Source organism: Triturus cristatus, chromosome 1_1, assembly GCF_964204655.1.
Source record: "Triturus cristatus chromosome 1_1, aTriCri1.1, whole genome shotgun sequence".
NCBI classification, from domain to species: domain Eukaryota; kingdom Metazoa; phylum Chordata; class Amphibia; order Caudata; family Salamandridae; genus Triturus; species Triturus cristatus.
This window is the reverse complement of record NC_140579.1, coordinates 26968234-26991100: the sequence shown is the minus strand read 5'-3', so window position 1 is coordinate 26991100 and position 22867 is coordinate 26968234. Positions and strand designations below refer to the sequence as shown.

The window sequence follows — 22867 nt, the reverse complement described above, 5'->3', positions numbered from 1 at the left end:
TTTCCGCACTCTGCACGTTTTCGGTTGCGTTTTTGCCTTTATTTTGCTTCTGTGTGGCTTTTTGTCTTGGGCCCTCTTGTCCATTTTAATGTTCATATGTACAGCCCTGAGGAACCCCCAGGCCGGATGGCCATGTAAAGGGTGCGAAACACGTGTTGGCTGTTACTCCTTTCCTGTAATTTGACTTGGAGACCCTGAAGCGAGTCATAACACTTTAATATAAATATCACTACTTATCATACCGGGTACTGGAATTTTCTCCGAGCAAAACGGCAATATTTACTTGTCCTGACTCTTGGAACATTCTGGTACTGGTAGGAGAGTGCAGGACAAGGTAGTGTCAGAGAGCGAGAGAGAGAGACGGGGGTGTCATTCCAAACTCAGAATATGGTGGAAGGAACAACCAAATCTGATCGCGTGATTTCAGTTCTAAAAGAACCGGAGTATGTCATGGGATGAACCTAACTGTTGTATGTTGATATCCAAGCCTATTGTAAACTAAGAATAGAGATGACATTTCTTGTTATTTCGTGTTCTATAATTTTAGATGTTGTTTTTGTTTGGTAAGGGGGTGTGTAGTGTCTGCCTGTCCTTTATCCACACTCGTGCGCGTGTATTTTGTTTGTTCTCATGGTACCTGTGATAGATTGATGGTTGGCTGGGATTCTAACCTGGTGGTAGTTGCTGTTCGGGAGCCGTGATGTGAGACTGCTTTCCGGGGTAACCTGTGTCTTCCATCTTTACCACAGGTCCTTGCACGTATGGGGGTGCAAGCGCTCCATTGGCTGGTTTTCATCTGTGAGTTCACAATCGGCTAGCAGGGGGCTACATAGTCACACCTGACAGGGTCTGATGAGTGCCCAGAAGCCCACCCCCAGTGCTACCACCACAACCAGTGCACCCCTATAGGATAGGTCTTACATCCATACATAGCTGCCCCTGTGTGGGGTTCACATACACACGTCACTCTGCTCTTGGGGTTAAGGATCAGAGTCCACAGATTCCCTTGAAAGCCCAGAAGGGCAGAGGCTCTGTGATGTCCAGCTATTCCTCCTCTTAACTTTTGTGTCCAGTGGTCTCGTAGTTTGATGCGAGGGGAGGCCGTGCTGTCTCCTTCCCCTCTCCTTCCTTTGGCAGTGTTACTCCTGATTCATAGTCCGTTCCCAGTGACTTGAGATTAATAAAACTTCTCAATACTGGCTTCTTCTCCTAGTGTCCTTCCTGGTTTGCAGAGCCTCCAGGCTAATGTGATTTGTGCTAGCACCAAAAAACCTGTGCTAAATATGAGAGCGCTAGAAAGACTGCTACCTAACCATCTCATCCTTTTCTTTCCAGGATCCCCCTTGGCAGGATGGCGTTTTACACATGTGGGCCCAACGAGGCCATGGTGGTGTCCGGTGAGAGCTCCTTTCCAAAGCTGCTTCAGGAGAGGGTGAAAAATGGGGTCGGAGTCATGCACACCACTCTAGTCTTGACCCTTGTCATGATGGTTGTTTGTGGCTGTGTGCTGTTGTGCATTCATGTATGCTGCTGTGCTTAAAATTGTTGACTTCCTTCTGATAGGTAGGTCCTTAAACTCCTAAAAAGATTTCCATAGACTGTAGGGTAGCTAGACATCTTAAGATAAAGAAAGGCCACCGTCACAGTATCTGTACCCTACCCTGGGAGGGGCAGGTGATCAAGGCTGGGGTCTTTAAATGTGGTTTGCACCCAGAATTCCATGCGCACCTGTGAGGAACCATCCGGTTGGTACCTCCGGCCCATGTGTTTGTGGCATCCTCGGAGGAATGCTCTGGTTCAGCCACCAGATGCTGGTGCCATTGGTAAGAATATTCCATAATGGGGGAGGAGCCATCTCTTCTCTCCTAGAGGACCAAGCCCTCTCCTCCAACCATGCCCATGGAAGAGGGGAGGTTTGGGGGGCAGAAGGTGCTTCTTTGAGATCTCAGCAGCAGTTCTTCTCCTGCTTTGAGTAAAATGCTGGTCTTGCAGACGTGTGTTCCATCTGCTGGGTCTTACGCCCTTTGGGTTTTCTTGCAGGGCTCTGTCGCAGTCCACCCGTGATGGTTGCTGGAGGAAGCGTGTTCGTTCTTCCGTGTGTCCAGCAGATTCAGAGGTAGGTACCCGCTCTGTAGCTGTAAGACCAGGCTTCCCTTATGTCTTTGCAATTACTTTTCGATTACTCTTATTTCAAGTTTGCGGCTGCTGCCTACCGAAGGCATCTGAAGCGCACACTGTTTTCACTGTGCGAGGTGGTACTAATTGTGGACGATTGTCTGGATATAGAGGGCAGTGGGATTGTCTTTCGATTCTTTCTCGATAATCCAAATCAATTCTCTGAAAGGGATAAGGTCTACTTTACCGCAAGGCTTGCCGAAGTGACTGAGATCTCTTGCAGCAATAACCACTAAGTAAAAGGGGTACCCCTAAAATGATACAGGTAGAGCAGTAGGGGGAAAAACCAGTAGTGCAAAAAGTTTGTTCTACCTTTCTAAATAATATGAACGCTAATCAGTCGTTACATCACAAGGTCACTCAGGCTAGACCAGAAAGGGGGAATACAGGAAAAATAAACAAACAAATTATAATAACAACATTTATTTTTGTCTTAATTGATGTATACAAAAAAGTGATTCAATATCAAAATTCAAATGAAATATATACAAAGTAAAAAATAGCCCCATCAGAATGCTATTTTGAATGGACCACCTAACCTATCTCATTCATACAAAACATACATACAAAAGATCCATTCACTGCCTGATTCTATGCAACACATTCATCACCAAAGCATTCAGTCTAAATCAAAAGGATCGTCCCGACCCAAGGTTGGTTCATGTAGTTTCCATTCAAGAGGGCCTCAGGAGTTTTCTTTTTTTCAGTGTATTTTCCTGTCTGTGGCTGGATCGTTTGTCAGCAGGGTCTTTAGAGTATCTGGGTGCTAAAGGCTTTGTCTTGCCCTGGCGTGTTGTTATTGGGGTCTGGATGTCCACACAAAAAATTCCTGAAGTTGTTCAGAAGGGTGTTGAAGTCTCGAACGTGGAGTTCATAGGGTGAAAGATATGTTCAAGAATGAGAGATGTGTTCAAGAATTAGGTTCTCTATGGAAAAGTCTTTAAAGGATCTAAAGGTTTGGTCTTTTCTTTTGGGTTGACCTTGGTTTGTGGGTAGGACAATGAGCAGGGAAATAGAGATGACAAAGTGGTCGGTCCAGTTCAGGGGGATTTTGTTGGTTTGCATTGGATTATTGGTGATGTTGAGAAGACAAGGTTGAGGATGTGGCATTTGGAGTGTGTTGGTTGTGTAACATGCTGTACCACGTTGAGTGTATTGATGAGGCGGAAGAATACTCATATATTTATTTCAGCTTGTGTTGTCTTGTACGCTGACTTCACCTAAGAGGCTGATATGAGTGTGTCAAATGGACAAGGTAGCAAGGAGACCTAAGAATTCATCAATAAAGCCCTTGTTTGGCCTGGGAGGCCTGTAGGTGAGATGGAAGGTGGTTGTCCTTGATGCAGAGAGTGGGAAATGGCATGTCAGCAGCTCCATGGAGTTGACGTACAAGCTTGATTGGGGTGCAGGAGGACTGCCCATGCCTCCTCTTTCACTACTGCCCATGCACCCTCTCTATCACTACTGCCCGTGCCCCCTCTATCAGTACTGCTCATGTCCCCCTCTATCTCTGTTGCCAATGGCCCTCGCTATACCTACTTATCTTACCCCTCTCTAGCCTTACTTCCATGCCCCCCTTTCTAACCCTACCTCTTAAGCTCATTTCTCCAACTCTACATGCACTGCGGTCCCCAGCTATGTTTCCTATCTCTCTCTCCCCTCTAGCCATAATTCCCCTTCCATTTTGCAATAGCCCTGCTTCCAGTGCCATACTTCCCATGCCTTCCGGCTACCTGTGTGCCCACCCCTACTTCCCATGCCCCCTCTAACCACACTTTCCATAACCATCTCTCAAGCATACTTCCAGTCCCCTCTCTAGATCTGCTTCCTGTTGCCCCAGTCATACTTTTCATCCCGCCCTTCCTACCGCTGATTCTCTGCCCTCTTTCTACCCCTATTTGCCATCCATGGGTCTCCTTCCTAAGCCTTTTTCTCTAGTCTTCTTCATGTCTCCATCTCTAGACATACTTTCTCTCCCCTCTAACCCTTCTACCAATACTGTACTTCCAATGCCCACCCCTCCTGCCCTGTTTCCAATCCCCCTCCCTTTAGCCCTCCATCCAAGACCTTTCTCTGGAGCCTCCCTCTAGTCTTACTTCCCAGGCCACTCTATAGCTTTACTTCCCATTATCCTCTTGATTCAGGACAAAACACTTAGTCACTGCCATCTGAGTCCTCAGACTGCCATCTGCGTACAGTCACACTGCCGTGTGCGTACAGTCACACTGCCATCGGCTAACAGTCCTAGTCATCTGCTTAGTCACTGACTTCTGCATACAACCACCTGCCTGCCGACTACCGTACAGCCACACTGCCTTCTGCGTACAGTCCTTGCCTGCCCTCTGCGTACAGTCCCTGGCTGCCTTCTGCGTACAGTCCCTGCCTGCCTTCTGCGTACAGTCCCTGCCTGCCTTCTGCGTACAGTCACACTGCCTTCTGTATAGTCACACTGCCTTCTGTATAGTCACACTGCCTTCTGTACACAGTCACACTGCCTTCCGATTAGTCACACTACCGTCTGATTACAGTCACACTGCTGTCTGCGTGCAGTCACACTGCTGTCTGCGTGCAGTCACACTGCTGTCTGCGTGCAGTCACACTGCCGTCTGCGTGCAGTCACACTGCCGTCTGCGTGCAGTCATACTGCCGTCTGCGTGCAGTCACAGTGCCGTCTGCGTACAGTCACACTGCCATCAGCTAACAGTCCTAGTCATCTGCTTAGTCACTGACTTCTGCATACAACCCCTGCCTGCCGACTACCGTACAGCCACGCTGCCTTCTGCGTACAGTCCCTGCCTGCCTTCTGCGTACAGTCCCTGCCTGCCTTCTGCGTACAGTCACACTGCCTTCTGTATAGTCACACTGCCTTCTGTATAGTCACACTGCCTTCTGTATAGTCACACTGCCTTCTGTATAGTCACACTGCCTTCTGTATACAGTCACACTGCCTTCTGATTAGTCACACTACCGTCTGATTACAGTCACACTGCTGTCTGCGTGCAGTCACACTGCCGTCTGCGTGCAGTCACACTGCCGTCTGCGTGCAGTCACACTGCCGTCTGCGTGCAGTCACACTGCCGTCTGCGTGCAGTCACAGTGCCGTCTGCGTGCAGTCACAGTGCCGTCTGCGTGCAGTCACAGTGCCGTCTGCGTGCAGTCACAGTGCCGTCTGCGTGCAGTCACAGTGCCGTCTGCGTGCAGTCACACTGCCGTCTGCGTACAGTCACACTGCCATCTGCTAACAATCCTAGTCATCTGCTTGAAATGAAATGAAATACCATTATTTGTAAAGCGCACAGCTACCTCCGAAGTGGTGTCCCGGCGCTGGGGGCCGTCGGGAAGCTTAAGCAAGCTATTGCCCAGAGTCACATGGTGCTGGGCTAACCTGCCGCTGGCACCGGGTATCGAACATGAACCCCGTAGTCCAGAGTTAGGCACCATGGCCACTGCGCCACACCTCTTCTACTTAGTCACGTACAGTCACACTGCCGTCTGATTACAAACACACTGCCGTCTGCGTACAGTCACACTGCCGTCTGCGTACAGTCACACTGCCATCTGCATACGTTCACACTGCCGTCTGATTACCGTCACACTGCCGTCTGATTACCGTCACACTGCCGTCTGATTACCGTCACACTGCCGTCTGATTACCGTCACACTGCCGTCTGATTACAGTCACACTGCCATCTGATTACAGTCACACTACCGTCTGATGACGCCGTCTGCGTACATTCACACTGCCGTCTGCGTACATTCACAATGCCGTCTGCGTACATTCACACTGCCGTCTGATTACCGTCACACTGCCGTCTGCTTACCGTCACACTGCCGTCTGCTTACCGTCACACTACCGTCTGATTTCTGATTTCAGTCACACTGCCATCTGATTACAGTCACACTACCGTCTGATGACACCGTCTGATTACAGTTACACTGCCATCTGATTAGTCACACTGCCGTCTGCGTACATTCACACTGCCGTCTGCGTACATTCACACTGCCGTCTGATTACCGTCACACTGCCGTCTGATTACCGTCACACTACCGTCTGATTACAGTCACACTACAGTCTGATGACACCGTGATTACAATTATACAATGGCAATCCCTTCACCAATACACAATGGTACAATGCTATTGCACAATATCACACCAAAAACAATTCGATGTCCCAATGTTTATCACATTTATTCTAAAAAGCATACATGTATCACATTTAAAATCAATTGTACATTTCCCCAAAACATGTTAAAAACATATTGACCACATCATTACAAAATAGTAAATTCATATACAAATCACAACCTGTTATGAGCCCGCATAACAGTAAACTAAAAAAGACAGTGCACTTTGTCATATGTTACACATCCTATATGGCCATCAATTTATCTCCGCAGTTTGTGATATATTAGACACAATTATATCTCCAAAAAGCTACGGTGGTCCCTTGGATTGTGTTTTTCAATTGCGTCGACACGTTTCGATGGTATCTCTTATAAGGCCATCTTTTTCAAGACAATTCATAGGCTTAAATTCTTGTTTGTTTAATTCGAACCTTTGTATCTCCACTCTGTTAGCCTGAACATTGCTCCATGTTTTTCTTATTAAATCACGTCCTTTAATGCTGTATGTTGTCGTCCGTGATGTACAGGATTAAGGAATGCTTATTGCATTAACGTGAAATCGCTTCCTTGGCTTTTTGAAAAAAAGGGGTGAATCGCTCGATTTGCACTTTCATAAGGCGGCGGGGGTCCGTTACAGTCCTCCCTTGTTTGGCACCACCTTACGGCCTGTGTTTTCTGGCGTCGATGCGGAAGTACTCCTGCTGCGTCTTCCCTCATCTACCGTCTGATTACAGTCACACTGCCGTCTGATTACAGTCACACTGCCGTCTGATTACAGTCACACTGCCGTCTGATTACAGTCACACTGCCGTCTGATTACAGTCACACGGCAGTCTGAATACAGTCACACTGCCGTCTGCGTACATTCACACTGCCGTCTGCATACATTCACACTGCCGTCTGCATACACTCACAATGCCGTCTGCTTACAGTCACACTGCTGTCTGCGTACAGTCACACTGCCGTCTGATTACCGTCACACTACTGTCTGATGACACCGTCTGATTAGTCACACTGCCATCTGATTACAGTCACACTACCGTCTGATTACAGTCACACTGCCGTCTGATTACAGTCACACTGCCGTCTGATTACAGTCACACTGCCGTCTGATTACAGTCACACTGCCGTCTGATTACAGTCACACTGCCGTCTGATTACAGTCACACTGCCATCTGATTACAGTCACACTACCGTCTGATGACACCGTCTGATTACAGTCACACTGCCATCTGATTACAGTCACACTGCCATCTGATTACATTCACACTGCCGTCTGATTACAGTCACACTGTCGTCTGATTACAGTCACACTGCCGTCTGAATACAGTCACACGGCAGTCTGCGTACATTCACACTGCCGTCTGCGTACATTCACGCTGCCGTCTGCGTACATTCACGCTGCCGTCTGCGTACAGTCATGCTGCCGTCTGCGTACAGTCACACTGCCGTCTGCGTAATCACACTGCCGTCTGCCTACTGTCACACTGCCGTCTGCCTACAGTCACACTGCCGTCTGCCTACAGTCACACTGCCGTCTGCCTACAGTCACACTGCCGTCTGCCTACAGTCACACTGCCGTCTGCCTACAGTCACACTGCCGTCTGCCTACAGTCACACTGCCGTCTGCCTACAGTCACACTGCCGTCTACTTACAGTCACAATGCCGCCGTTTGCATACATTCACACTGCCGTCTGCGTACATTCACACATTCCGTCTGATTACAGTCACACTGCCCTCTGATTACAGTCACACTGCTGCCATCTGCATACAGTCACACTGCCGTTGATTACAATCACACTGCCGTCTGCGTACAGTCACACTACCGTCTGCGTACATTCACACTGCCGTCTGCGTACATTCACACTGCCGTCTGCGTACATTCACACTGCCGTCTGCGTACATTCACACTGCCGTCTGCGTACATTCACACTGCCGTCTGCGTACATTCACACTGCCGTCTGCGTACATTCACACTGCCGTCTGATTACAGTCACACTGCCGTCTGATTACAGTCACACTGCCGTCTGATTACAGTCACACTGCCGTCTGATTGCAGTCACACTGCCTCTGATTAGTCACACTGCCTCTGATTAGTCACACTGCCTCTGATTACAGTCACACTGCCGCCTGATTACAGTCACACTGCCGCCTGATTACAGTCACACTGTCGTCTGATTACAGTCACACTGCCGTCTGATTACAGTCACACTGCCGCCTGATTAGTCACACCGCCGCCTGCGTACAGTTACCCTGCCGCCTGCGGACAGTTACCCTGCAGCCTGCCTACAGTCACACTGCCGTCTGCCTACAGTCACACTGCCGTCTGCCTACAGTCACAATGCTGTCTGTGTACAGTCACACTGCCGTCTGATTACAGTCACACTGCATCTGTGTATAAGGTAGTGTGTTCTAAACAGACTGATCCAACAGGCACATAGGGCAGGCCCCGCTCCTCACTTAGTGCTTAGATAAAGTTCCGGCCAGTGGTATGACACATTGTGCCCTGCACCTTATTTTAACCATGCCTTCTCTGTGCCCCCTTCCAGGATCTCCCTCAACACCCTGACTCTGAACGTCAAGAGCGAGAAGGTGTACACGCGGCACGGGGTCCCCATCTCCGTCACTGGCATAGCCCAGGTAAGGCACTTGTGGACCAGGCCCAAGTGTTCGGGTCAACTAGGGCTACATGGGGCGCAGAGCGAGCAGAGAGGCATTGGTTCAGGCTCTGATGCTCGCAGCCAGGCTATCTGTCTCTCATGTTATAAAGATCTTACAAGCCCAGACAGCAGAGCTATCTCTCATGTTATGAGATCTTACAATCCCAGGCAGCTGAACTATCTGACAGGTTGCAAACATCTTACAAGCCCAGACAACCCAGCAATCTCTCATGTTATGAAGATCTTACAGGCCCAGACAGCAGAGCTATTACAGGTTACAAACATTTTACAGGCGCAAGCAGCAGAGATATCACTCCTGTTACATTGATCCAACAGGCTCTGACAGTGGAGTTATCACTGAGGTGACACAGTATTTACAGGCACAGACAGTTGAGTTATTCCTCAGGTTAACGTTCACCTATGGAGGCGGGTGGTAATTTATAATCCATAGATATTATCCCTATATTTGGATTTAACTCCACTCAAATTGACAGGATCACTCCTGTGTGATTTTATACAAAATTCATCTTTATTAAACCGACTTCGGTAACCCCAGTTTGTTCTTGTACAATTCAAGTAAAAAGGGGGGCAAGGCTGCCTTGGTAGGTCAAGTCTCTGTAAGATCTTGGGCACGCTGGTAAAAGTTCTACTCTGGAATAAGATGGCAAAACATATAAATAAAAGAGAAGGATTGGCTAATGACTCATTCCTCATGTTATACAGAGCCTAAAGGATAAAACATCCAAGAGTGACCTCAGATTAATAAAGTCTCTCATGTCCAGGTAAACGGTATCCCAGATCTCCTACACTTAGATTTAAGATATCACACGCTCTTTCAGATTACACAGATATTATGTAGACACCACAAGAATGCCTCTGGCTACGCAGACCTTAGGACTCGAACAACTGAACTATCCATAATGGTTTTCAGATTTTAGAAGCTTGGACAGCAGAGCTACCCCTCAAATTTTACACACTCAAGCTTCTGGTTTTTGCTCCACATCTAACTTCTTACCACCTTCTCTCCTTCCTCCCTCCCCCTTCCCCCTTCCTTACCCCTATGGCTCCTGCTCCTTCACAGGTGAAGATCCAAGGGCAGAATAAAGAGATGCTGGCTGCCGCCTGTCAGATGTTCCTGGGGAAGTCAGAGAACGAGGTAACCCACATCTCGCTGGAGACGCTGGAAGGCCACCAAAGAGCCATCATGGCCCACATGACTGTCGAGGTAAGGCCTTCTGTGGCTACTTGTGAGGCGTCCCACCCACTCTGGCCATCTCCTCCACCTGATCTGTTTCATGGTCCATAGCAGGCGGCGTGCGGCGGAACCACCTCTCTGGTGGTGGCCAACCATGCAGACCGTGTCTTCCTGTTTTACCTCTTATCATGGGGTGTCTCCAAGGCTTGTATGTCCCACCATCAACGACCGTAGAGTGAGAGCGCAGAGGCGGCTCTGGAATGGGGCACAGCTCGGTCGGTGTAGGTTTCAGGGCTGTTGATGTGAGTTTGTGACTAAGGCCCTTTAGAGCACGGATAGCCACTTGCCACTGAGAACACGGGAGTCGATTACCACGAAAGAGCAGCTGCGTGATGATCATACAAACAGATGAGTGTGGATTCATGAGCATCGATCGATCAATCAAACATTTGTAAAGCGCGGCACATCACCTGTGAGGATCTCGAGTCAATGGAGCTGTAGGCTGCTGAGTGGTGGTTTGTTCATTCAAACATCCAGGTCTTGAGTTCTTCCCTTAATTGCGGGAGCAACAGTACGGTCCTGTTGTGCAGGGGGAGATTGTTCCACGCCTTGGCTGCCAGGTCCGAAAAATAGCGTGCTCCCCTGTTAGTTTGGCGGATCCGGGGGTGTCTGAGGGAGAAGAGGAGGATCGAGGGTGTCTTGTTGGTTGGTGAAGGTCAGACGTTTGTTGATGTTTGGTGGTCCTTCATTGTGCAGGACTTTGTAAGCGTGGGTCAGCATCTTTAACTGTTATCTCTTCTGAATCAGGAGCCAGTGAAGTTTCCTGAGATGGGGTGTGATGTGGATCCTTCTGGGGAGGTCGAGGATGAGTGTTGCCACTACATTCAGTATTGTCTGGAGTCTCTTTAGGCGGCGTGCAGTGATTCCTATGTAGAGTGTGTTCCGTTAGTCCAGTCCGCTGGTGATGAGCGCCTGCGTGACTGCCTTCCTGGTGTTCACTGGGATCCACCTGAAGTTCTTGTGGAGCTTCCGAAGGGTGTGGAAGCAGGCTGATGAGACTGCTCCTACTTGTTTTCTACCATTTAGGAGCCGGTGGCACCTGTTGACTGTCGAGCAGGAGTCTGGCTTCCAGCGCTGCTGTCCTACCATCTCTTCCTGTCCCATGGTGTAAGGTCACAGTAGATCCCATGTGGCGCGAGAGCTCTGTGGTCACTCTGCCCCCGGAGAGACTTTTTTAAGAACACTGTTGTTTTTTTTTTAAACATGTTTTTATTGACATTTTGTATTTACTGTGACATTTTGCAACATGTGACAGGGTATCCATCAACATATCCTGAACTTCAGAATAAATGCATTGTTCGTCGTGCAGCTATTAGTCCAATGCCTTGCCTGTGTGGACGTGATCCTGTGTAACATTTCTGAACAGAACTGGGTTGGATTCGAACCGGGGAGGGAGAGGGGGAGTCCATGGAGTTTTTGGGTACTGGCGTCGTCGGTGGTCGCGGGGTGACATATGCCCTGGTGGACTGTGGGTCCACGTACTTCTAGGGGCCGGCAGCCGGGGGGATGGATGGGATTGTGGTTGGCCCGGCCTCCAGGTCCGATCGTTCAGTGGGACGTATAGCATAGTGCTGAGAAACTAATGGCTGCCTTTATTTGTTATGTGAGGGGGACTGGCGTCCGTGATCTCCGTCTGCGGCTGTGTGTCGTGCGGTGTGTCAGAGCCGCCTTCCTTTAAGAACACTCTGGTGACAACTTGTTTCAGTGTCTGGAAAGTTTACCAAGAATGAGGGCGAACGTACACCAGCTAGGAGTGAGAGTCATTTTGAGTAGCGTGTAAAAAAGGACGGATTAGGAACAAGATGATAGCACTGTGGATAACACATCGGTAAGAGCATGGAAGCTAGGACCAGATGCTAGAGAGCTGTGGCAATCTGTGGGAGCAAGTGTCGGGCTGTCATGAGAGCGCTGACTCAGTAGCGGTCGTTGTGCGAGAGGAAGCACACAGCTTGTTGCATCATCTCTAGAAGGCTTGGATTTCAGTGCAGTGGGAGCTTTAAGCACAACTGTACAAGTAAAAGTAAACAAGGGTCCTCAAAGCCTTCATATGTGTCATATCATTGCAGTTTACATACAAAGACTTTGAAAGGGGACTGCTGGTGTTTACCATTTATGCCCCCTTACCCTTGACTCCGCATCCGTGGGTTTGGTCAGCCTCTTAAATCCAAATCCACCAATGAGGTTAAGATGTCTCTGGCCAAGTGCTTCATCTTGGCGGTGGAGCCTCAGTCACTCCGCGTCAATGAGCCCGTCCATTGGTACCAGCAGACTTGGGACAAGGATGTTTTTACTTATACTATTAAAAAAAAAAAAAAAATGTCCTACTGTAGATTGAATTAAGGTGTACTACAAAAAAGTACATCACAGTTGGCCGCAGTTGCACTGCAAAGCTGAATGCACAAGACAGCGCCTAGAAGCTATACAGACTGATGATGTCTGAGAAGTACTGGGTGGAATAGTAAATGGGCTGCAGCAGACTGTGCCATAAATGATGTTAGACTGGTTATGCTTCAGCTTAGATTCCTGATTTGTGTGCTCTCTTTCATGCATTTTAACTGAGGTCTTGCTGGTGTCTATTCAGAGTCTGGTCCCTACTGTTACTTCTGAAGTTTCTCCGGTACTGGATGCTGTTTCTCAAACCTTGATTCATCCGGCTTCTGGGACAAACAGTAATCCTGACTCTGAAGACGGGTTTGAGGAGAAGTGCTTTTTCTCCAAACCACCAGAAGAACTGCTTGGTATCCCAGCAAAGGAGAGTAGATCTTAAGCCAGTCTTTCTTGATGGTCACAGGACTTCCTTTGGACTATCTTTACTTCTTCCACTGTGAGGAACAGTGGTGCCGTGATAGGATCATACGTGACAAGGTTCATCGTCACCGTGTCCTTTAGGTTTAGACAGTAGGGCACTGGTTACTCCCCATTGTAAAACAAAGGGAATTGGAGACCGTCCCATTGGATCACTTCTAGCAACGTTTCATCAAGTAATGACAAACCTTGTGTGATACTGAGCGTAGAAAATAACTTACTGCAAGTGCTTGTTAATAAGTGCATCAGGAATGGTAGAAAGAAATCTCAAACCCCTCATGCCACCATTTCCTAAAATGTTCTAAAGGGCCTGGTTGGGGTAGCTATGTGCATCTCCTTCCATGTGGGAAGGTGGGCTGGAAATGTAAGCAGAATAACTCTGGGTCATAGATCAGTAGGTTCTTCGAACCTAGAAGCCAAGACTGTGCGGGTCACTGTGACCTTCCAGGCCACTCATGTCTGATAGTCTCCTGCAAACATCTCCCCCTGTGAGCTTGTTAATGCTAATGTTAACCCGTTGACATGACATCCTCTCTGTCCATCCCCCGTCTTCTGTAAATGTGTTTTGTCCTTCTTCCCTGTTGGTTTTGTTCCCTCACCTTTTCTTGCTTCTCTCTTTCCAGGAGATCTACAAGGACCGGCAGAAGTTCTCGGAGCAGGTTTTCAAGGTGGCGTCTTCGGACCTGGTGAACATGGGCATCAGCGTGGTCAGCTACACTCTGAAGGACATTCACGATGACCAGGTAGGGACGTGGCATCTTTGCCTACAGTGGGAAGAGGGTCTCTAGAGGTGGGCACTGCACTGCCACCAGTGTAGATCATGCTGGTGTTTCCTATTGCAATAACCTGTAACCAGTATTCACAAAAGTCAATTGCATATTGCAAAAGTATTTACCTAAAGCATCTCATTCTGAGAAAGTATATTTTAATACCTATTGTTGGTTCTAAAATAAAACAGACATATATTTTTTATATAAACCATTGGCCTAGAGTTCAGTTATTGAGTGTGTGAGACCATTTGCTGACTGAGTGTGTACAACAAATGCTTTACACTGTCCTCTGATACTGCCTTACTGCTCGACCAAGCTACCACTTTAGAGAGTAAGGTTATATCTAACTTTAGCCTCTGCCAAGCCTCTGGGAACTGTGGACTGTGCACACTGTACCTATTTGGGAACAGTATATACAGAGCCACTTTCTCACAATGTGTGCCAAGCAATGGGTTGTTTTCCTAGTGTCTCTGTGGTCAGATATCTGCTCGCATGCTTGGAGAGGAGCGATAGTTAGCGTGAGTGCGGCCTTGCCATACCCATAGGTTTGGTTCTAGATCTTGGAGGACAGCATGCAGTTTCCTGTTCCAGTCACACCCTTCTTGTGATGCTGAATGGTTATGTTTGTTGGGTTGGTTAGGAAAGCTCCCCCCCCCCTATTCCCCCCCCCAATATCTGTTTCCTCCCATCAACTGTGGGGTAGACTGTATAATATTACAGCATAAAGGATCCCCGCCCAGTGGTATGAGAATTTCATCTTCTGTTCTGGTTTCATCTTCGGATCCTGCCCAGCCGACAGCAGGGGCCCTACTATAGGTCTGCCCTACTAGAAAACAGGGAGTGAAGGAAAGAGCAGGGCCCCTTGCATGCACCCTACATCTGTGTGGATTACCTGCCCCAGCCCTTCTCACACTTAAAATGTTTGTATCACGCTGGTGAGCTGCCAATGCAACCCTCTCCTCCTTCCAGGAGATATATTCCAGTTCCCCAATGTGACCAAGTGAAAGAACCATCATTGTGATCAGTTTATCTTTTCCAATGCCTTCTTTCTAACAAGATGAAAGCACCAGGGATGGAACTCCAGCTTCGGTGCAGCTGAGACCCCCTGTCTGTTATTACACAGACCACCAGTTTCTTCAGGCGTAATCAATTTTCCATAATCCACCCGGCGATGGATGCCATGTCTGTAAACTTGGTGCCAGGAATGTGTCTCTCACACAAGACAGTTTATTTATTTTGCCTGATTTTACCACCTTCTTGTGTTCCAAGTGGTCTTGGGGGACTCTCAGCTTTGGTGGGAGAGGGTGATCATTTTGCTGTCTGTTTGGAGAAGGAGGTTCCACTGAAGCATAATGTTTTGTAGTGTTGGATCAACAGTAGGGTGTTTTGGGTCTAGAGTGAAGAGTTAAATTGTGGGAGAATATTGCGAGTTTTACTGGGATGAAGTTTGGAGCGCAGCTGTAGGTGGGCAGGTAGGTGATGCATAGTGGCTTGAAGAGCAGAATCTGGCAACGAGTAGCCAGTGAAGGTCTATGGTATTGTGATCCCGCAGGCAGATATGTAGTAGATATGGCTACCGCATTTTGGATTCTTTGATGTAGGAAGAGTGGGTCACCTAGTTGGAGGCCGGGTGTGATGGTACTAGGTAGATAGTAGAATGGAGCTTCTGTGGGAACTATAGGTGTAGGAAGATGCAATGAAGAGTTTGTACGGTGTAGAAGGCACTTCTTATAACTTGGTTCACTTCAGGGACTACTTCTCACTTGCTAATCCTATATTTGCTAATTTCCTGCCCCACACCCCTCTCTACTAGGATTGCTTGAACTCTCTCAGCTGCTGTTTACGCATTCCTTCTTTTCGCCATTCTCTTAGGATTACCTGCACTCGCTGGGAAAAGCCAGGACGGCACAAGTTCAGAAAGATGCCAGAATGGGAGAAGCAGAAGCGAAACGTGATGCAGGCATTAAGGTGAGACCATCTGGGTGCCGTGGTAATTGAGTATAGGCACATCTGTGTCTAGATATATTGATCTTTGAAAATAGGACACATCTCCCTCAGACCTTCTTACCTGCCTCCCACAGCGCCATCACCACATCTTTTTTCATCTAATTTTGTAATATCGTCAGATGTCTGCGATCTGTGAGCTTAGCCTTCGTTTTAACCTTGGCTCGCTTACTTTCTCCATTCCATGGTGACATTATGGAATTCTAGATGATGTTCTGAAGGTTATGACTACCCTACAATGACCCCGGAGAGAAAGCGCACACATCGTTTGCACAGACATGATCACAGTTAAAAAGAAAGCACAGGAGCATAATACTTGTTAGTCTAACCTGAGGACATACCCTGTTTTGAGTAAAATTAGGACTTAATCCAGATGTATTCCTTTTCCACTTCTGCCAAACAATTCTGATATACTGGTAATTGGAATGTGTGCCTTCTAAGAGCTGTACCAGGTGCTCTAGGAACTGTCCTAGGTGCCTTGAGCTACAGTGTCAAAGAGCTGGACCCAAGCCACTCACTCTACCGCCTCCTTTTTGCTTCTTCCCACTGACAGTCTTGTGTATATACAGTTTCTAGTGTTGACCACTCTTGAGAGAACCCTCTTCTGCTCATGGTTGGGTTGGTCCCTTGTAGGAAAGTAGGTTTCTGTTGCAGTAACTCTCCCACTTTTTGCCAGACTACTGATGCACTTTTTCTTGGTGTGCCCTGGGTTCCTGCCAATCAGGTTCCCAGGGCCTGTGTTCTTTCCCCAAAAACAAACCCAATTGGCATCTCTGGCCACATGTCAGCCACTGGTAAATTGTACAACAGGTACCCAGGGCACTGTGACCAGAGTAGGTCTCTAAGGGCTGCAGCACTTATTGTGCCACCCTTAGAGGCCCTGTACCCTGACACTCACACACAGCCTTTGCAGACTGAGTGCCTTGGTGCAGACAAAAGTGAAGAGTCGACATGGCACATATCCCTGTGTGCCATGCCCACAAACCACTGCCCTGGCATACATCAGTCACCCCACTAGCTGGGTGCCCTATGCCAGTGGTGAGGGTACAGGTGCATGAGCCCTGTACCCCTACAGTGACCAAGTCCATTCCTGGGCACTGAAGTGCAGTGCTGCCATTAAGAGTATATGGTGCTGGGAGTTTGTCATTACGAACTCCACAGCATCATAATGGCTACACTGAAGACTGGGAAATTTAGTATCAAACTTTTCAGCACATTAAACCCACACTGATGCCAGTGTGGGATTTAACGTAAAATGCACAACAGAGGGCATCTTAGAGATGCCCCCAGAAATTCGACCAACTACTAGTGACCTGACTGAGTGGCTGCTTAGGCTGCCACCACCAGACATGTTTCTGGACCCCTGGGTCGAGAGCTCACTGCTCTGAGGCCTGAAACAATGCACATCCTGGGACGAGGTGCCAAGCCTCCTCCCCCAGGATGGGCAGGTTTCACGAAGGAGAGACTTCAAAGGCATGCCGCCTTTGTGAGCCTCTCCAGACCAATTGCTACTTTCAGCAACTGGTCCCCACTGGTGCTACCCCCACTTTGGGCGGGAGAATCGGTGGGAAAACAGGTGAAGAAAAGAGGTGTGCCCACCTCTGCCAACTCCACCCGTCAGGTGGGGGAGGCGAGGTGAAGCACAACCTCGAGGCCCCGCCATCTTGAGGTTGGGGGATCCAGCCAACCAGGGACAGGCTCCTGCCCCCATCCCACTGGAGAGTGGCAGAATAGGGGGTGTACCGACCCCAGGGAAGGGACCCATTCGTCCCTGCCCTTAACCTACCTGTAACGCTCCTAAATTTAGTATTTAGGGGCCCCCTGAACCTTCCTTCTTCAGATCCAGCAGCCACAAGAAAAAGAAGAGAAGAAGGACGAGAAACCGTGCAGAGCTAATAAGAGGACGACGCCCACTGACTTGGCCCCAGCCCTACAGGCCTGTCTCCCCTCGAACCTGCTCCTGCAAAACCCTGGCGTGTTCAGCGGACAGCAACCTCAAAAACTCCAGAGGACCTGCCTGCCTTCACTTTCCAAGCTGTTTCTCCCATGAACACCGTACGTGTTTGAACTGCAGCTTCTGGTGCCAGCCAGGAACCGCGAATCCAGCCCACACTGCACCCGCCGAACCCGGCCCGAGCTAGAGTGGAAAAATACCACGAGGAGGTCCCCCCGGCGATCCTGACCCGAGATCTGGCGACTCCTGACCTGCCTCAAGTCTCCAGACGACTCCTGCAGCCTCAATCCAGAGGACCCCCCCTACCGTGACCAGAGCGGGTAAGAAAATACGACGTCCCAAGGCACCCCTGCACCCGACGCCCCACGGCCTTGTGTGCCCAACCCAGCGTTGCCTAACCAACCCTCAACATCCCAACTTACCCTTCGAAGTGGTGGTCACTCCTGGAAGATCCTCGTCCCTGAGCCTGCAGTGTTTCTTTGTCCCGGAGAATCTCCATTGAAATCAACAGGGCTCCAGACCTCAAAACAGCACCCTGCACCAGGCCGCCCTAGTGCTGCTGAGGGTGCCCCCTTGGTGCTAACTTGGTCCCCAACTTTCTCTGAGCTTAACCCTAGGAGCTTTACTCCCACAACCCCGTGGCCTGCTTACCAGCAGCCGCCAACCAGAGCCCCCCTATCCTCCATTGGATAACATTGGGCCTCAACACTCTACACCCGGCCGCCCGAGTGCTGTCTGAGTGCCGCTGAGGGTGCAACAACAGTGCATCACTGAACCTGGGAGACCCCTGAGTCTAACCCCAGGACCCTAACTCCAAAGACCGATTACCTACCTGGAAACAGATAACCTCTTTTTCCTCATAGAATAACATTGACACCTTTTCTCCCAAAAAGTTTGTAAGTGTCGACTTTTGAAAACTGAGAATATTCCTTAACCCCTTCGCTGCGGCGCGAATTCCGCCGCAGCGCTGGGGGGGTTTGGGGGCAGCACGGTGGCGCGGTGCTCATGACGGAACCGCGCCGTCATGAGTCACGGGCGAGCTGTGCTCATGACGGCGTGGTTCCGTCACGTCTCCGCCCACTCTCTAATTCGCCCGCACAGGCGGGGAATTCGAGCCGCGTGGGAGGAGCGGCCGCTCCATGACGGAACCACGCCGTCATGAGCACACGGTGCCCGTGGCTCATGACGGCGTGGTTCCGTCAAGGGCACACAAGGGGTTAAAAATCACCCGATTAACAAAAACGCATTTTCTCAACTGTTTTCAGGAAATGTCCCAGTGCTGAATCTAGGATCCAGCTCTGTGTTAGCAAAAGTAATCTGAAAAGTAATTAATTGCATTTTACTTAAAAAGCCCATCCATTTGAATGTACTATACCTGCAAAGTATTGCAGACTGCTTACTTAAACTGTAACAAAAATCAGTACAAGTTATACTGCAATTTTGAACTGTGTTCATACAAGTAATCTACTACTGCAAAGTATTTTTATGCTTACATGTGCCAGGCTTGCTTGGTTCTAGAAATAAAACAGTATATTTTTTATACAAAAACAATTGGCCTGGAGTTCAGTTCTTGAGTGTGTGAATTCATTTGCTGACTGTGTACATCAACTGTTTAACACTGTCCTCTGATACTGCCTTACTGCTCGACCAAGCTACCACTTTAGAGAGTAAGGTTTTATCCAACTTTAACCTCTGCCAAACCTCTGGAGACCCTTGGACTCAATACACACTGTACCTCATTTTGGTGCAGTATATATAGAGCCAGTTTCTTACATCCCTCTTCTAATCTCTGCTCTCCTACTTCCCTCTTCAGGAAGCAAGTCCCTCTTCTAATCTATGTCCTTCTCCTTGCCTCTTCAGGAAGCAAGTCCCTCTTCTAATCTCTGCCCACCTCCTTGCCTCTTCAGAAATCAAGTCCCTCTTCTAATCTCTGCCCTCCTCCTTGCCTCTTCAGGAAGTCAAGTCCCTCTTCTAATCTCTGTCCTCATCCAGGCCTCTTCAGGAAGTCAATTCCCTCTTCTAATCGCTGCCCTCCTCCTTGCCTCTTCAGGAAGCAAGAACCTCTTCTAATCTCTGCCCTCCTCCTTGCCTCTTTAGGAAGGAAGTCCCTCTTCTAATCTCTGCCTTCCTCTTTGCCTCTTCAGGAAGGAACTGCGTCTTCTAATCTCTGCCCTTCTCCTTGTCCCTTCAGGAAGCAAGTCCCTCTTCTAATCTCTGCCCTCCTCCTTGCCTTTTCAGGAAGCAACTCCCTCTTCTAACCTCTGCCCTCCTCCTTGCCTCTTCAGGAAGCAAGTCCCTCTTCTAATCTCTGCCCTCCTCCTTGCCCCTTCAGGAAGCAAGTCCCTCTTCCAATCTCTACCCTCCTCCTTGCCTCTTCAGGAAGCAAGAGCCATGCAGGAGAAGGTGTCCGCTCAGTACATCAGCGAGATCGAGATGGCGAAGGCCCAGCGGGACTTTGAGTTGAAGAAAGCAACCTATGACATCGAGGTGAACACTAGGAAGGCAGAGTCAGACCTGGCCTACCAGCTGCAGGTGAGTTACCTAGGCAGGAATCAAGGGCGAAGCTGAGAATCTGTGATTGATGCCAAGGATGAAGCACCGTGGTGGGGGGAGAAGTCACCGGTGTGTTTTGTTTTGGGGCTCTAAGTCAAATGTGTTGTCAGTCCCTGTGTGAGAAAGCGTTCTTGGAAATCCCTGTGTGCCTTGCGGCCCTCAGCTCAGTATTATCACACTACAGCCAGTAATGAGGAAGATAGCTCTTTGGAAACCTGTGCTTGACTTCAGTCTAGCAGTGACACAAGTCTAGCACTTCCCAATTTAATAGCAATTTAACAATTTGTAGGTCCACAGTTTAACACTAGACTTGTGTGGCTGGCGATACAGATGCTCTGCATTCTTCCGCCATCTAATGTTAGGTCCAGATCTGTGCAAGATGTTTTGCAGCATGAATCCTTTTCTGGGTTCATATGCTGTGCATTTTTCCGCCATCTAGTGGTCGGGTCTGGAATGGTCTTTGTGTTTTTTTGTTTTTTTTTTGCTTGGGGCGGCGTCTTAACACCATTTGTTGCTAGGTCTATCCCTTGTGTGTCGTCAGACTGCGCACCGGAAGTTCCTGTGTGGTAGCCATCTTCAGATTCTTTTTTCTGTTGTTGGGTCTGGAAGCAAATGGAGACACTCTGAAGTTTTGGATGAAATCCACGAAAGAATAAAGGAATTTGAGTGAAAAAAACATTGTTCATCGACTGAGAAGACACCGTAGAAGGATAAAGACCTCCGGGCACCTTTTCGTCGGGCAACCCCGACGGAGCAACGACGGAAATGGGTCAAAAGAGGGCGAGGTAGGGGCCATGAAAATGCCCCTTTTAAATTCTCACCAAAGTGCCACCACAAGTTTGCACAGTGCGATTCACACAACGTTTGTAACCTCCGCCAGCCGAGGGATCACAAGGTTAAAAGAGTGTGAGGCCTACGCAGTGTTCATGTTGAAGACACTCAAGGTATGCCGAAAGCAGAGGGAGGACCATCAAGCAGTCATGGTCCAAAGCCAGAAACAACCATTGCTGAGGGACTTCGGCCTCTCAAGCAATGAGGATGACCAGGGAGTGCCCACAGAATCGACACAGGGGTCAGACATCGAGATCCTCGAAGGGGACGTCGAGAAGAGGCGTACTGCGAAGAAGGCGAATAAAGACAGAGAAGAAAACAGACAAGGTAAGAAACCATCAACTGTCGAAAACCAAGGGCCACAAAAAGAAGGCACAAAAGCAGCCCAGGCGTCGAACAAAATGACGACCAAGGGTTAGCCGCGACCAAGAGAACCCCACGGTTCCCACACCAGGGCTACTGACGAGGGAAGATCGTCGAAACCGACGGAGGCAAGCGCCGAATGAGAGCCCGCGAAGGAAAAGCCCACACACTCTGAGCCAGAAACCACCACACCCAAGAAGAGGATCTCCCCGGCCTCAGACGCCGAAAGGGGCCTCGAGGTGTAGAAAAAGAAGAGACGCCTCGAAGCGGAAATGGCAGCACTCAACGGAAGGAGGAGTTCAACGAGGCACTGAAGGAATTTTGAAGAAGAGAAAGATATCATCAAAGCTCTGGCATCCCCCTAACTGCACAAAGAAAATGTCGAAGAGGAGCTCGACGCTCCAGAAGAGGTGGAAGCCTTAGGGACTTTCAAGGAAGAATGGAACGATCTTGACACAGAAAGCCCAGAAGAGGAGGTCTGCAACTATCGCTTCGCCTCCAGACGACATAGCCTTCTACAACAGCCTCCTGAAGAGAGCCGCTGATACCTTCAAGGTCCCCCCTTAGAGGAGGAGAAAGGAGACTCCTGCTTCCTCCTAGAGACATTGGTATCATTCACCAAGGGGACACAATACTTTCCAATGCTACCAAGCTTTCTGGATCGGGGCAAGGATTGCTTCAAGGAGCCTGCCTCAGCAAAGGGGGTAACCCAACGGTTGAGGAAAAAATACAAACCCTCCACAAAGGATGCTAAATACATTCAGGAGAACAAAGTGTCAGACTCCATCGTTGTCACCACAGCAAGAAGAAGGAGCAACATTCACTACTCCACTGGCCCACCTCCAGAGAGAGAAAGCAAAATAATGGACATGGTGTTGAGAAAGATGGAGAGGGAAGCAGCAACACAATTGCGCATTGCAAACTCCAATGCCCGCCTGAACAGGTATGGCCACCAACAATGGAATGACATTGAAGAACTGATGAACAACCTCCCAGAAGAGGATAAAAAGAGAGCAAAATCCATCATAAAAGAGGGAAAGAACATAGCAAATGCCTGCCTGAAATCAGCCCTTGACGTAGCTGATACAGCCATCAGACAAATGTGCACATGCACAACGTTAAGAAGGTACGTCTGGCTCCGAATAGGCTTCAGGCAAGAGGTCCAAACCTCAATTATTAAAAAACCCTTCACAGGAGATGCCCTGTTTGGAAGTGAGGTGGATGAATCCCTACAACAAATAAAGAAGGACAATGAGATGGCCAGGGCTATGGGAGCCCTGCAACAGAGGGGCACCTTCAAGGGGGGAGGTTTAAACCTCAGAAGACCTACAGGAAGGGAAGTCTTCTCTACAGGCCAACAAAATCAAAC

General features: G+C 48.9%; 1 protein-coding gene across 2 annotated transcripts in view; it reads left to right on the top strand.

Moving 5' to 3' along the window:
* LOC146869212 (flotillin-1-like) overlaps positions 1–22867 on the top strand; it is a 164062-nt gene that overhangs the window by 43850 nt on the left and 97345 nt on the right. The window contains exons 2-8 of one of the 2 annotated variants that reach the window (XM_085643412.1): positions 1336–1397; positions 2041–2116; positions 8853–8943; positions 10045–10188; positions 13647–13766; positions 15666–15761; positions 20131–20283. In XM_085643412.1, coding sequence (XP_085499538.1) covers positions 1352–1397; positions 2041–2116; positions 8853–8943; positions 10045–10188; positions 13647–13766; positions 15666–15761; positions 20131–20283 — 726 coding nt within the window. In that variant the 5' untranslated portion in view covers positions 1336–1351. Of the gene's footprint in view, positions 1–1213; positions 1398–2040; positions 2117–8852; positions 8944–10044; positions 10189–13646; positions 13767–15665; positions 15762–20130; positions 20284–22867 lie in introns of both variants that reach the window. The other variant, XM_085643441.1, reaches the window with a different exon arrangement.